This window comes from Choloepus didactylus, chromosome 1, assembly GCF_015220235.1.
Source record: "Choloepus didactylus isolate mChoDid1 chromosome 1, mChoDid1.pri, whole genome shotgun sequence".
NCBI lineage: Eukaryota > Metazoa > Chordata > Mammalia > Pilosa > Megalonychidae > Choloepus > Choloepus didactylus.
In genome coordinates, this window is record NC_051307.1 from 92330833 (window position 1) to 92345391 (window position 14559).

General features: G+C 44.1%; 1 protein-coding gene and 1 pseudogene across 1 annotated transcript in view; one reads left to right on the forward strand and one right to left on the reverse strand.

The window, feature by feature from the left end:
* Positions 1 to 9576, reverse strand: part of SLC12A8 (solute carrier family 12 member 8) — a 139567-nt gene extending 129991 nt beyond the window's left edge. The window contains exons 1-3 of the mRNA XM_037815469.1: positions 9502 to 9576; positions 7830 to 7976; positions 3919 to 4110 (exon numbers count right to left, since the gene is read on the reverse strand). Coding sequence (XP_037671397.1) covers positions 3919 to 4110; positions 7830 to 7976; positions 9502 to 9576 — 414 coding nt within the window. The remainder of the gene's footprint in view (positions 1 to 3918; positions 4111 to 7829; positions 7977 to 9501) is intronic.
* A 3856-nt stretch (positions 9577 to 13432) lies between these two features.
* On the forward strand, positions 13433 to 14007 carry LOC119538239 (annotated as a pseudogene).
* The last annotated feature ends 552 nt before the right edge of the window (positions 14008 to 14559 follow it).

Below are 14559 nucleotides of genomic sequence, written 5' to 3' on the forward strand. Positions count from 1 at the left end.
TAAAAGATCAATAAAATATATAAACCCCTGATTAAGAAGAAAAAAGGAAATGCAAAAATACAAAGTATTAGGAATGAGAAAAGAAACAGAATTACACATATAAAACAGATTAAAGGAATGAATAGAGAATATGATGTGCCATAAATTTTGGTAATTTAATACTATACAATTTAAATAGCTACTCAAAAACCATGGGCTAAAGCAAAGAGAAATGTCTATAACTTACTGTTAAGTGAGAAATACACAAACAGCGTGTGAAATGTTTCCCCATGTTTGTAAAAACAAGCAACCACCTAAAAAAAACATAAATATGTGTATCTGAGCCTAGGGTAAGGTACAGAGAATGCTGGGTGTTTATATCGGTCTCCTCAGGAATGTGGAGTGAAGCCAACTTTTTCTTTACATTATCTCTAATATGTTAACTGGTTGCAAAGAACTTAGTTTTCTAATTTTAAAAAGAATTCTATAAAATAAAAATGAAAAGCAATGTATTAAAAGTACCATTTGGTTTATACGGAAACTGAATATAGGGTCCATCTGGCCCCGTCCCCATCTACATTTAGGACAGGAGCCCGGGACTCCAGGCCTCCTTCCCATACCTGCTGCCCTGAGCAGGAGAGATGTGGGCAAACAGTGACTTGTGACCTCCCCAGGGCAATCCAGGTGCCCCACAGGTGGTCCAACTGCCAACCACGAGTACTACTCTTCACTGGAAAACTATTCTGTAGATTTTTAAAAGTATGCAAACACCTCCAGAGTTTATTATATTATAAAAAATGCTTTTATTTCCTCCTAAGGTTTATAATCACAAGCACCCCTTTTCCTTTTTTGTTCTCTACAGAGAAACTTCTAATTTCCTGCTGTAAGAGGCAGGGGGTGTCACCCACCCTTTTAAAGACAGAAGGTGATCTATTTTCAGGGTGCAACACTTCCATTCTAAGGTATTTGTTTTAGCAAAATTCCACTTTCACAATCCCAGGCAGTTTTTTTTCACCTTCAGCTACCTATCCAGAAGACTAGAACTGCTCCCTCACAAACCCTCTCCCCTTCTGCCACAAAATTCCTGGCTTAAGGTCTAGTTAGTTGATTGTAGGTATTACAAACATATGTGTTAACTCCCATAATGAAAACCCCAGGCCTATATGAGGTCTATAAAAGCTTTCCAATCCTCCACTGACTGTACAGATCATTTAAGTCATTAAGTGCTTTATGACATGACAGTGCAGGATGAAACTAGCCATTTTGGTGCTTGGGGTAAGCAACCCCAAACAAGTCCTCAGACCCACGAAGATGAGAGGAGCAGGGAGTGAGGAGGGGCTCCAGGCCATCATCTCCTCCATCGGCCAAGGGATCTGACCTCACAGGATGGGACCGCCACCAAGGCCTCAGAGACATGAGGGAGGGAAGGGTTTTGGAGGGTGCAGAGCAATGAAAAATTTGTGAAATTTATTATTTTAAAATCATTACTTAAAAGTGTTTGTTTCTTCTAAATTTTGATGTTCTAGAGCAAGGATTGGCAAACTATGGCCTGTAGGCCAAATCCTGCTTGCTGCCTGTTTTCCTAAAGAAAGTTTCCTTGGAACACAGCTGTGCCCATATTTTCATGTACTGTTTATAGCTACTTTCACACTGCAGTGTCACAGTTGAGTAGCTGTGACAGAGACATATGACCCATAAAACCTTAAAATATTTACTATCTAACCCTTAACAGAAGCTGTTTGCTGACCTCCTCTCTGGGGCAAAACCAGACAATGCAATCTGGCTAACAGTACAAATAAATGAATGCATGTGTGCCCTGGAATGAAGGGGTTAAAAAGAACCAGGAAGAAGGACGCTCAGGAACCCCAACCACATGCTGGAGGAAGAGGAATCTCGGATCAATAATCTAACCTTCCACATTAAGAAACTAGCAAAAAGAAGAGTAAACTAAAGGCAAGCAGAGGGAAAGAAATAATAAAAATTAGTGTGGAAATAAATGAAATAGAGACAGAAACACAATAGAGAAAATCAAAGAAACCAAAAGTCGGCTCTTGGCAGACAAACCTTTAGCTGATCTAGTCAAGATAAAAAGGGAGAAGACTCAAGTTACTAAAATGAGAGAAGAGACATTACTAGCAATCTTAAGGAAATAAAAAGGATTATAAGGGAATCCTACTAACAATTGTATGCCAATAAGTTAGGCAACCTAGATGAAAATGACAAATTCCTAGAAACACACAAATAACCAAAACTGACTCAAGAAGAAAGAGAAAATCAGAATGTGTCTATAATAAGAGATTGATCTCAGTAAACAAAAAATCTGGGACCAGATGGTTTCACTGGTGAATTCTACCAAACGTCTGACGAAGAATTAACACCAACCCTTCTCAAACTCTTCCCACACATAGACGAGGGAGGAACACCTCCCAATTCATTCTATGAGGCGGGTATTACCCTGATACCAAAACATCAAAGAAAACTGCAGACCAATAACCCTTATGAATACAGACACAAAAATCCTCAACAAAATACCAGCAAACTGAGTTCAGCCGTCACACCCAGATGCCCAGCTCAGGTCAGCTTCGGACAAGGCACAGGCACACCAGGGGCTCGGAGCACAGGGTCTCCAAGGTTCTGGGCTGAGGCACGAAACAAAAGGAAGCAAAACTCGCTAGGGTGTTGATGCAACGGCTGCTTGAGCTGTGGCTGCCACCGCTTAGAAAATATCTTATTTGTGAACATCTCCTTCCAGATCAGCCCTTATAAGAGAGACTCTCAAAAGCACAGCTCCCTCTCTCTATCCAGAGTCCTTTCTGCCACGTAGGCACTGGTCCCCTGCTTGTGGTCTCCCAGAGGGAAAAATAGAGGACGTCTGTTTGCCCATCTTGCTTGGCTATAAAACAGCAGAGAAGTAAAAAATCGATATACAAATACCCGGGTAATAAAGTATACTGACCATTTATTACTCACCTTGCAAGATTCTATTTTTAAAGATCTTTCTGTAGTAAAGGCAAGTGCTTTTTAGAGTGCAGGAACAATCTGTCTGCCTTTCCTACATCTGTCCTACACACATACATACACACACACTGAGCTTTGCACTACTGGGAAATGGGATCTATTTATGCTGAAATATCCTGCCCCTACTGCTTAAAAATCAAAGAAGAAAACTGGTGTTTTCTTTGAGGAGATTCTTGTACTCTTACTTAGACAAATTCTTTAAAATGTTTTTTTCAGCCACCTGTTGCTCTATCAAGCCTTTTTCAACCCAAGAAAGGCTTATGAAGAGCTGCTTCTTAATCCCTACGCTTTGTTTCTTCGGTGTCAAGTCACTATTCCTGTGTTTTAGCTAAATACCCTTCATATTTCTCGTTAACACTCTGGGTTTCTGAGAGCCTTCGTCCATCCCAATGAAGCTGCCTCTTCATTAGTATTCTCTCTTCTCAGACAGGGCAGCCACTCAGTGGCTTTCAGCCTCCCTGTGAGGCAGGAGCTACCAAATGCCCCTGAGAGCTCCCGTTCATTTGAGAAGTGCCTGCTTCTAGGAAAGTCCTTTAGCACAGACAAAATGTCCCCTCTTCAGTGCAAAAGTATGCAAGGACCAGGCCATCCAGCTGCCATCTGGGCTCCGGCCACTGCTGTGCAAGGGTAGTTATTGGCCCAGCCCGACTGTCCGGTCAAATCAAGAATTCACAAAGGGTAGAGGAAAAGGAGCAGTGGACAAAGCAGTCAGGACTCTGGCTCTGCCGCTGAGTGCCCTCTCAGAGCCCCAATGTGCTCATCTAGAAAATGGGGGCAATTGTCCCCAGCCTTGCCTCTCACCAGGTCACATGAGAAAGTGGATGGGAAGATGCTAGCAAACAGCAAGGCATAGGAAGAGGGTCCCACATGCTGATGGCCTCAGGGGTGCAGCTCCCTGCCCTGCTCCTCGGCCCGACTCACCTGTCCAAACACATAGAGCAGCCCAATGGTGCCTCCCACCTGCCCGCCGACGACGGACGAGATCATGGAGTAGACGCCACCGCTGCCCACGCTGCAGTGCTCCCCAACCCCGATGCCGGACAGCACGGTGACAAGGGCCACGAGGACGACAAAGGACACCAGAAACATGCCCACGAGCACTCCTGTGTTTCCCTGCAGAAAAGCCAGGAGCAAGGTCAGGGGTCAGGAACAAGGAGGCCGTATCAGACGCAGCCCCTCCCAGGGGCACTGACCACCTGCCCCCATGTCCTCAGTGCTGGAATCCGGGGAAGAAGAGCTGGGCCACAGGGTTGGGAAAAAGGGAGCCACCGGAACAAAGGCCAGCAGACATCCTGATAAAGGAAATGTTCTTGCTTCAAACTGTCAATGCCTCCCCATCACGTGTAGGATAAAGTCAAATGTACTTAATGAATGCATGAGGCTCTTCCTATCTAACCCTCTCCACTGCCCCAGTCCCTCCATCCTTTTGCCTGTAGCCCTTAGCTCTTAAATGGAGATAATAAATAACATTTCTCTCCATAAGTTATCGGGAATTATTACATTTTAGGGGGATAAAATGCATTTAAAGCACTCTGAACACCATCTGTCATATAATAAGCACTAGCTGCTACTGCTAGTTGTTGCTGCCATTATGAGATGATGATGATGACAACGCTTGCTGACTATTGATATTCTTCCTCCTCAATTTCCTCCTGATTAGCCAGAATCTCTATGGGCTCTCTCTAGAAAAAGACTAATAGAAATATGAGAAAGTGTACAGAGATCAGCAATTGCCAGAAGCTACATGCCTCTGGTGGGATTTCTGGGTGGTGGTGACAATGCAGAGTCAAGAGGTGAGGCTGGGGGAGGAGGAGAACTGTCAGGAGAAGCAAAGGACCCACCAGCCCACCCCTCTCCACCCATCTCCCCAGCTCCCAGCTTCCGGCGATGGGGGCTCTGGCAGGTTGCACAGGAGTGGACATGGTGGATGAGCATGGTGGTCACTTATTTTGCTGATTTTATATTTTTAATGAAATTACTTACTTGCTGTTGACTTCCTTTGTTCATGATTTCAAATTTTCTGCATGTGATAATAAAATATCTGGTACAAACAACATCTTCAAATTTTCACACCAAACTGCCATTTCAACATTTTACAAACTGTAAGTAGGCTGCCGAATGATTCCTTGGGGTTAATATTTTATATTTTAAAACAATTTTGGCATGAGCTCCACTTATTTTAATTTTATGCCATTCCCTGGAAGTGCTATCTTAATTTTTGGTATTCCACATTTCCCTTTTTTTTTTCATGATCAGATACGATTTTCAGGTAAAGCTAATGTCAGAACTGTGACATACAGGTCATGTTTAGGGCAAAAGGATGTATTTGTGTGGGAACAGGTTCTAAGATGGCCCTCGATAATCTCTACCTCCTGATTCCACACCCTGGAGTGGGCGCTGGACCTAGGGACCCATTACTTGAGCATAAGATTACTGCAGAAGTGATGGGATGTCACTTTGGAGATTAGGATATAAAAAGACTGTGGCTTGTGCCTTGTGCACTGGCTCTCCCTCACCCTCTCTTAAAATGCTGCCCTGTCTTGAAGCAAACCTGTGGAGAAGCCTGTCAGTAACCTTGTGCACAATCTTGGAAGCAGTACCCACCCCTCCTTGTTGAGCCTTCACATGAGACTGCAGCCCTGACAGCCTGACTGAAACCTAATGGGAAATCTTGAACCAGAGGGACACCTGGGTTTCTGAAGTACAGAAATGGTAAGTGTGCTGGTTTGGAGCTGTTATGTACCCCAGAAAAACTGATGTTCTTTTAATCCAGTTCTGGGGGCAGACCTATTGTGGGTGGAAGCTTTTGATTCGGTTGTTTCCATGGAGATGTGACCCAGTCCATTTGAGATGGGTCTTATTCCCCTTGCCAGAGTCCTCTATGAAAGGATAAAATGCAGATGAAACTCAGAGAGCTCAGAGAAGCTAAGAGAGACAGAAGCCCGGAGACATTTTGGAGAGAGCCATTTTGAAACCAGAACCCAGGAGAAGAAGGACCAGCAGACATCGCCATGTGACAGAGGAACCCTGATACCATCGGCCTTTCTTCAGAGAAGGTATCTACCTCTTGATGCCTTAATTTGGACATTTTCATGGTGGTAGAAATGTAAATTTGTAACCTAATAAATCCCCATTGAAAAAGCCAACCCATTTCTGGTATATTATACTCTAGCAGCTTTAGCAAACTGAAACAGTAAGGTAATACATATTTGTAGGTTTAAGTTGCTAAGTTTGGGGGTAATTTGATATGTAGTAATAAATATTACAACTTATATCTTCCCTCTGGGAGATGGAACTGACACTTCTGGGTTTGTGGGGTAAGAAGAGGCCCTTAAGAATTTAAGGGTTCATTCTTCTCTCCTTCCACCTTTCTATAACCATTCCCTGGATGAAGCACTGCCCAGGGAACCAAAGCTGTCACTGATCAGGGCTTCCTCTGCCACACCTACCAAGATGTAGGCTGCCATCTGACACAGGCTGGAGAGGTACTGGGTGCTAAGGTGGCCCCAAGAAGGGGGAAAAAACAGGGGTAGATCCCTGAAGCCTGAAACTGCCTGCCAGGATGAGGGGTCTGAGCTGGAGGTTTTGTGTTTTATAAGTTTGGGGAGGATGTGAAAGGCCTGAATTCTTGGCATCCACACCAGAGAGGTTGTTGACCCTGCTCTAAGATTTCCTTGCATTAATAAAAAGAATTTCAGACCCACCCATCCAGTGGCTAAGGCTGAACCCTGAGCTAAGGGCTGGGCATGGAGAGCTTAAGAAGAGCTTAAGAAGGTCCGTCCTCCCCAGGCTTCTTTGAGTGGCTAAAACCCTTGTATGCCACGCTGAAGTGGAGCTTTAACCACCTGGGATTTGCCTACACCTGGAATGGCACCTTCTCTCTTTCACTTGCCCAGTCCAGTGCACCCTGCAAGGCTTGGCTTGGCCCAGCCTCTTCCAGGAAGCTTTCTTAGACACCTGGGCGACCACAGCACTTGCCACCTGTTCCATTCTGAGGGATTTAATGCTGCTTTGAGACCGCTCTTGGATGTCTGATGTGAAATCTACCTGCTGTGGCTATTAGCTCCCTGAGGGGAGGGAAGGTGTCTTATATTTTGTGACTCTTGTATTTAGCAGTGCCTGGCGCACAACAGGTGCTCACCAGTGTTTAATCCTTGACTGGTTTGCCTTTTGTTCTAAGCAGCCTGTGTAGTTTCCTAAAGTCCCAGGGAGAAGGCACTGCGTGAAGGGCTGAGAACACCTGCTCAGGACATGCATCTGCTTGGAAGTTCCCAGGATGCTTTCATGTAAAACCTAAAGAAGAGGCCCTTTGTTCCCTGTGATGCCCACAATCTCATGTGGAGGGTCTGCCCCCAGGTAATCTGTCCCTAGAGGTAGGCAGTTTGCACTGCTGATCATGCACCCCCACACACAGTCCTGCCTGCAGGGGTGGGTGGAATTGGGGAAGGCAACAATGTGGGCAAGAGCTGGTGCCATGAGGGAGGGCACAGGACCAGGAGAACTGGAGGGGGTTACAAACTGGAGGTTGCCACTGGCCTGATTTCTCTCCCACCTCTAACCACACCCATGATGAACCCTGACTTCTGTGCTCATATCTCTCTAGTTAAACCCCCGGTGAGGCTTTCATCAGTGCCACTATCTGAGGCCTCGGTTCCCAGGATTCTTGAGAAAAGTAATGCTAGTTACTTTACATTGCTTGTTTCTTGTTCTGTTTATTTGGAGCATCTGTGCCTTGGAAACCTGAAGCTTGTGCCGTGGAATACCCAGGAACAACTGAGCTCCCCACATCATGGGCCCAGCAGAGGCTCCAGGGCCACCAGCCCCTCACTCACCACTAGCCAGCCAGTCCTCAAGAAAAGGACAACCCCAAAGATGTTGATCATGCAGGACGTGAACACACCATCCCAGGTCCCGAACAGCACTGGCTCCCATACGAACAGCTGGATCCTCCACCAGGGCTGGGGCTGGGCCAGGGCCCCCTGAGGGCAGAGCACACAGAAGTCAGCTCAGGCCATCCACCAGGGGGGCCAGTAAGCAAGGGAAGGGGAGTGGAAGTGAAACAGGAAGAGGTAGGAAAACTGAGCTTAAATTTCCTCCTTATTGTGCCAGGGCAGGCATGTACACATGCATACACACACACACACACACACACACACACACACAGACACACGCAGCCTCGAAGACTGATTCTACAAAAGGATCACTGTTCTCGCCTAACAGCAGGGATTCCTCTATCCATAAGTAGTGGAAATTGGTTGTTCAACAAACCCAGTTTCCTTTCCCTCTGGCCACACAGCTACACTACATCTCTCAGCCTCTTTGCAGTTGGGTGGGACCATGTGATTGAATTCTGGCCAATGGAATGTTATATAGAAGTGAGGTATGACACATCTAGGCCTCATCCACAAAAACCTCCCACACAATCCTCTAATCTCCCCTCCACCCCCCTCAGCTGGATTTTGATGCTCGGGCAACCATGGTATGTGAAGGCAGTGCAATGTATGTCGGCCTGGGTCTTGGAATGGCTGCAGGGAGCAGAAGCCTATTTCACTGGATTCTGCGTGAAAAAGAAATAAACTTCCATTGTGTTAAGTCACTTAGATTTGGAATTTATCTATTTCAGGAGATCATGTTACTTTAACTAATACATTCCGTTGCACCTTGATTCCTTTGCTAGTGATTCCAAGAACCCTCTACCAGCTGGAGGCAAAAGATGCACTTGGTCATATAGAAAGGTACAAAGAGGCTTTGCAACCAGATACCCTGCAGTTAAGAGCTCAAACCCCAGATCTTGTGATCCCGGAAAGTCACTTAATATCTCTTACCCCCAGTTTTCTCCTCTATAAGTCCAGAATATCTACCTTGTAAGACTGTAATAATTAGAGTATGGCAAGTGTGCAGCAGTGCCTGGTACATAGCAGGTGTTCAAGAAATGGGAGCTGTTCTTAGAAGCTGTAGATGAGAAGTGGTGGAGAATTTTCCACAACAGGAGAATTTCTCAGAGCAATTAAAGAGGCTTCGTAATGAACTGAGCTATGACTTTCAGTACTCTGTTATTATAGTCATTTTTCCCTTGACCCCTTTAGAAGAGCCCTTAATTTTCGCCTAGAGAATGAGTTCAATGATATTTGCAAAGATGTGAAGTAATGACTATTCCTTGCTTTTTAAAATATATTTTAAACCTCCATCATGTAAAGATGATTCAAAAGGGTTCATGAAAGTTAAAGAACATCTTTTCGTTTATGGAGGTCTTATGAAGAACTCTAAGTGCTTTGGGGTTCACTTGCCTAAAACTGCAATCAGCAGAAGTGCACAGGCAGGACCCAACCTGCCTGCAGCAGGAAGGTGCTCTAAAAATGGGCCTGAAATACAGGTGGTTGGGACTTAGTAGAAATATATGTCACACATGGTGGGGTTTCCCAGGCTGCACTGAAAATTCCAGGGTAAACCACCATGTGGCAGGAGGAGTCCTTGTGACAACCTCCAGTCCTTCTAGGAGCTTACTGAGCTCTGATAGAAGAGGGGAGAGGGGACAAGAAAAGAAAGTGGCTGGAGGCCCTGCGTGCTGGGCAGCACCATGGCCTCCTGGAGGGAAGATGGTAGCTGGCGGGGTGGGGGACCTGTAGTTTCCTAAAACAACTGTGAGAATAATTTTCGGTAGAAGGGGCAATAGGATGGGCAGGAACCTGGAAGAATAAGGCAAAGACCATTCAGCAGGGAGGGGGACAGCATCAGCCCACCACAGCGATGAGTCACCCAAAAGTGGAGCACTCTTTAGTTAGTGAATAAGTGCATAATGCTTGTCATCATTTTCTAGGAAAAATAAGGAAATAATTTAAAATGTGGGGGAAGCTTTAGCTACAAGGATAATATCTGCAGTGCCATTTACAAACAGCCTAAAAGAATTGGAAATAACCTAAACGTTTAACAAAAAAGGATTGCTAAATATATTATGGTAACGGATGACCATGCGGATGACATAGAAGGATGGTCGTTGGAAGAGGCAGGTACAAAACAGTATTCACTATATGATCTCGTTTTTGTAAAAACGTAAACAAACAAAAAACATATGGTATATGTGCATAGAAAACCCAGGCAGATATGCCACAAGATGGTAATGAGGCACATTTGCTGGTGTTTCTTCTTTGTATTGTATTTTCTAAATTTTTTTTACAATGATCTTTTTGCAACTTGAGTCATCAAAAATCATAAAAAATAAAAGCTGGAGAAAATGAATTGATAACTTTGCCAGAATTACCAATGCTACACTCTGGGAAGAGCTCAGACTGCTCGGGGCAGGGCTGGCCTGCTGCCAGTTCACCCCAAACCTCCAGGCAAGCCTTTCCTGTGAAAAAAATGTGGTTTTCTGGTGCAATTTAGAGGATTCTAAATTTCCAATATTGTTATCCTTTGTCTAAGACAGCTTACCTCGAATAAAATCAGCTAAATTAGAACTTGATCTGCTGGGAGGGCACATTACAGATTTTGGCTGCTGTGTGAAAATGTGCCAAAGATGTCCTTAATTACAGAGATAACTCTTATCTTAACTTTTATTGATCTGTTCTCTGGGGATGTCACACCTGAAGAGATTTCTTGTACCTGAATCCTTGTAAATTAAATTCTTCATGTTAGTGTAGGACCTGGGGTCTTAAAAGTGAACAGCTGTGGAATCACTTTGATTCTAAAAATAAAGAATTTTTCACAATATCACACTAACCTAGAAAGAGAAGTCAGTTAGGAATTTGTAGAACTGGCTTCTAGGCATAACTGGGTCACCAACTAGCCGTGTGATGACAGGCCTGCCATTCACCTTAACCTCCCTGGGCCTTGGTCTCATCTGAGAAACAAGTAACGTGGACAAGTAAACTGATTGTGTGGAGCAGTGTCTGTTGACTCTCAGCTCCATACGTCCCATGCTCTCCTCTCCACCTGGGACGGAAACCCTGCAAACTACATTTCCCAGACTGCTTTGCCGGTGACTTCCTGTTAGATTCTGCCAACCGGAAGCACTGGTAAGAGACCGAGGGTGGGAGAAAGGGGGACGCCATTCTTTCTGGCTTTTCCAGGCAGCAGTAGCAGGAGAGGAAATCACAGTGGTGATAGCGATGGTGGCAGTGGCCACTGAGTGTAGGATTCTAGGTTCCAGCTCAGACAATGGTCATAAGCTCAGGGAACACCATCTTCCCCTTCATTCCTACGGTCCTCGGAGTGATAGCAGCTTCTAAGAACCTAATAATCTATGGATAACCTTATTTTTTCCCTTTTTGCTCCTTCAAACCCTCCAACACCTCTGTAATCAATTCTATGTATTAAATTCTGTTTGAACCATCTAGAGCACTTTCTCTTTTCCTGCTTGAACACTTACTGATACACTGATCTCTAAACCTCTTTCTATTCCAGTTTCCTGGGATTCTAAAGCATCATTTGGCAGTTGTTCAGGATCAGAAGCTAATAAGCAGTTAAACAGATTCCTTACTCTTCCAGTTAAAAAAAAAAAAAAAAAAGTGGAGAGAGGAATTGTGGGAAGATGATGGAGTAGGAGGCTCCAGGAATCAGTCTCTCCACAAAAACAACTATTGAACTGGCAGAAATTTCCTGAATCAACTGTTTTGGAACTCTGGAGTCTACTGGAACACAGTGCAGCATCCAGCGAGCAGCGTGAGGAAAGGGCTGGTAAATTGTGATACATACCAATGAGTTCCACCCTCCCTGCAGTGGCTATAATTCCCTTTTCGCAAGCCATGTGGTGGGCGGCAGTGGGGACTGGAGCTCTGGCAGCTTGCTGGTGGCAGGGTGGGACATAAAGACGTAGTCCTCAAAACTCAATGGGGTAGGGGAAGGTGTGGTTCTGATCACAGACCTCTACCTTTGATCAGCTACTTCAGGTATTCCAAACATCTTTGGGCAAAGGTGGCAGAGGAATCTTAAAGACAGTAACCTTCCTCAAAACAGTTAATGGGCTGCATCAACTGGGCAAGTGAAGAATCAAGAAAACACAGCTTCAAATGCCACAGAACAAGCTCCTAGTGCCCTCAATGGCTCCTCCGCAACCACCTCCAAGACACGAGATGGAGCCAGCTTGCATGCCCATTGTGGGTCCCTGGCCCTGTTCCAGAGGGAGCAGAGTGGCCCCTGTGTGCATACTGGAGTGCATGTATCTCAGCGTCAAGCTATTGGATAGAAGTCTGACAGACTGAGCAAGGGAGCATGTCTTAGACTTGCCCTCCCAGAGTTTATCCTGAGTGCAGAGAAGCAGCTTGCATACAGCTGAAAAGTATGAGAAACAATGAAGTCGAAGCCACCTGGGGCAAAGGACTACCTGCACTAAGTCACTCAAGAGAGCAATCAGTAAGGGGAGGAGGTCTATTTCAAAGGGAGTAGAGGAGACATTCAATCAAAGTCCTGTAAACTATAAATGGGGAATCCCTAAGGCCTCTACAATCACAAGCCCAGGAAAAGACACAGATTCTAAGACTCCAGCTTCATGCAGGCTCAGATGAGAAAGAGAAGAGCAGGCAAACCCCATTTGCCTGAGGTTGAGCTTCTTGATAGGACAGTTAAGCTCTGAAGGAGACCACAAGCCAAAGCAGAGACAATTTGCAGGGACTGTGAAAAATACTTTTTGCTTTGGTTTGTTTGTTTTGATTAGCTCCTAATATTCAAGAAAATCTCTGTCATATCACTACTGGATACAAACTTAAGGAACAGACATCTCAGGTACTAAATCCCAGAGTTAACACTTTAAAATAAGAAAAATATAGTGTACAACAAAGAATTACAAGATAAAGAAATAGGAAGTGATGGCCCATCCAAAGGAACAAGATAAAAATCCAGAAACCATCAGTGAAGAGAATCTGACTTTGGACTTCCCAGACAGAGACTTAAAAACAAAAATAGTTCTCAATATTCTCAAGGAGATAATGGAAAACACAGAAAAAGAACTAAAGTATAGAAGGAAAACAACAAATGAGCAAAATAGGAATCTCACTCCAGAAAAACACTATAGTTGAAGAATGTAATAACCGAAAAGCAAAATTTCTTAGATGGTTTCAACAACAGATTGGAGGTAGCAGAAGAAAGAATCAATGAACTCAAAGTCAAGACAACTGAAGTAGTTCAGACTAGGAGCAGAAAGAAAAAAAGAATAAAAAAGAACAAAAAAAAGCCTAAAAGCTGGGCAGCATGAGGGTGCGGAGACACTGGGGGTGAGAGACGGCAGCAGCATGGCATCTGGGAACTAGCCATCCAACCCTCCTCTTCCTCACTGTCACTGCCACTGGGATCTCTTAGATTGTGTGTGTTAGTTGTAAGCCTGCCACCTGCCAGCCAGTCCTCCGGTCCATGGGTCCACTGGTTCTCCCTTGAGCTGCTGCTGTCAGCTCTGAGGGTTGGCTGGCTGGGTAACTTGCCTCCTACCAGCCCATGGGCCCATACCATGCAGGATGTGAAGCTGGAGTTCCCCAACCCCCTACAGTGCAAAGAAGATGCAGAGGAATGGACCTATCCTATGAGATGAGAGATGCAGGAAATTTCACCTGGATTGTTTTTAGGCCCACATTCTTCTGCTATGAAAAACAAGATAAAAATTTAGTCTTGGATAATGCAGATAATTCAGTTGAAAATATGAAATTTTTTCCCCCATGACTAAAGAGTTTATTGATGGGAGCTTACAACCTGGAGTAGAAGTTCTTGTCATGGGAATTCAGGGATCTCCAGGAGTGCTGCCTTCATTATTGCAAACATTATGGAAACATTTGGAATGAAGTACAGAGATGCATTTTCTTATGTTCAAGAAAGAAGATTTTGTGTTAATCCTATTGCTGGATTTGTCCATCAGCTACAGGAATATGAAGCCACCTACCTAGCAAAATTAACATACAGATGATGTCACCACTGCAGACAGAAAGGTCATTACCTGTCCAATCTGGTACCACAGGCAGTTTGAAGAGAACACATGAAGAAGACGATGATTTTGGAAACATGCAAGTGGCAACTGCACAGAATGGCTGACTCAAGCAACATTATACAAGATGTGAATTTCTATTTGGGAAGGAGAAAATACTAGAGAGAATAATAATGTACAATGGGTAAAAAAATAATAAGTAGTTTCTTTTTAATTATATGTTGCTTCCAGACATGTTTCTCTGCAACTTGTTGAGCAACATTTTAAGATGTTGAAGGAAAACTACAGGCCAATCTCCTCTTGAATATAGATGCAAAAATTCTCAACAAAATACTTGCAAATCAAATCCAAAGACACATTAAAAAAATCATACACCATGACCAAGTGGGGTTCACTCCAGGCATGCAAGGATGGTTCAACATAAGAAAATCAATCAATGTAATATAACGCATTAACAAATCAAAAGAGAAAAATCAAATGATCATCTCAATAGATGCTGAAAGGCATTCGACAAAATCTAGAATCCTTTTTTTGTTTTGTTTTGTTTTGTTTTATTAAATTCACTTTTATTGAAATACATTCACACACCATACAATCATCCATGGTGTACAATCCGCTGTCCACAGTATGATAACATAGTTATGCATTCATCACCACAA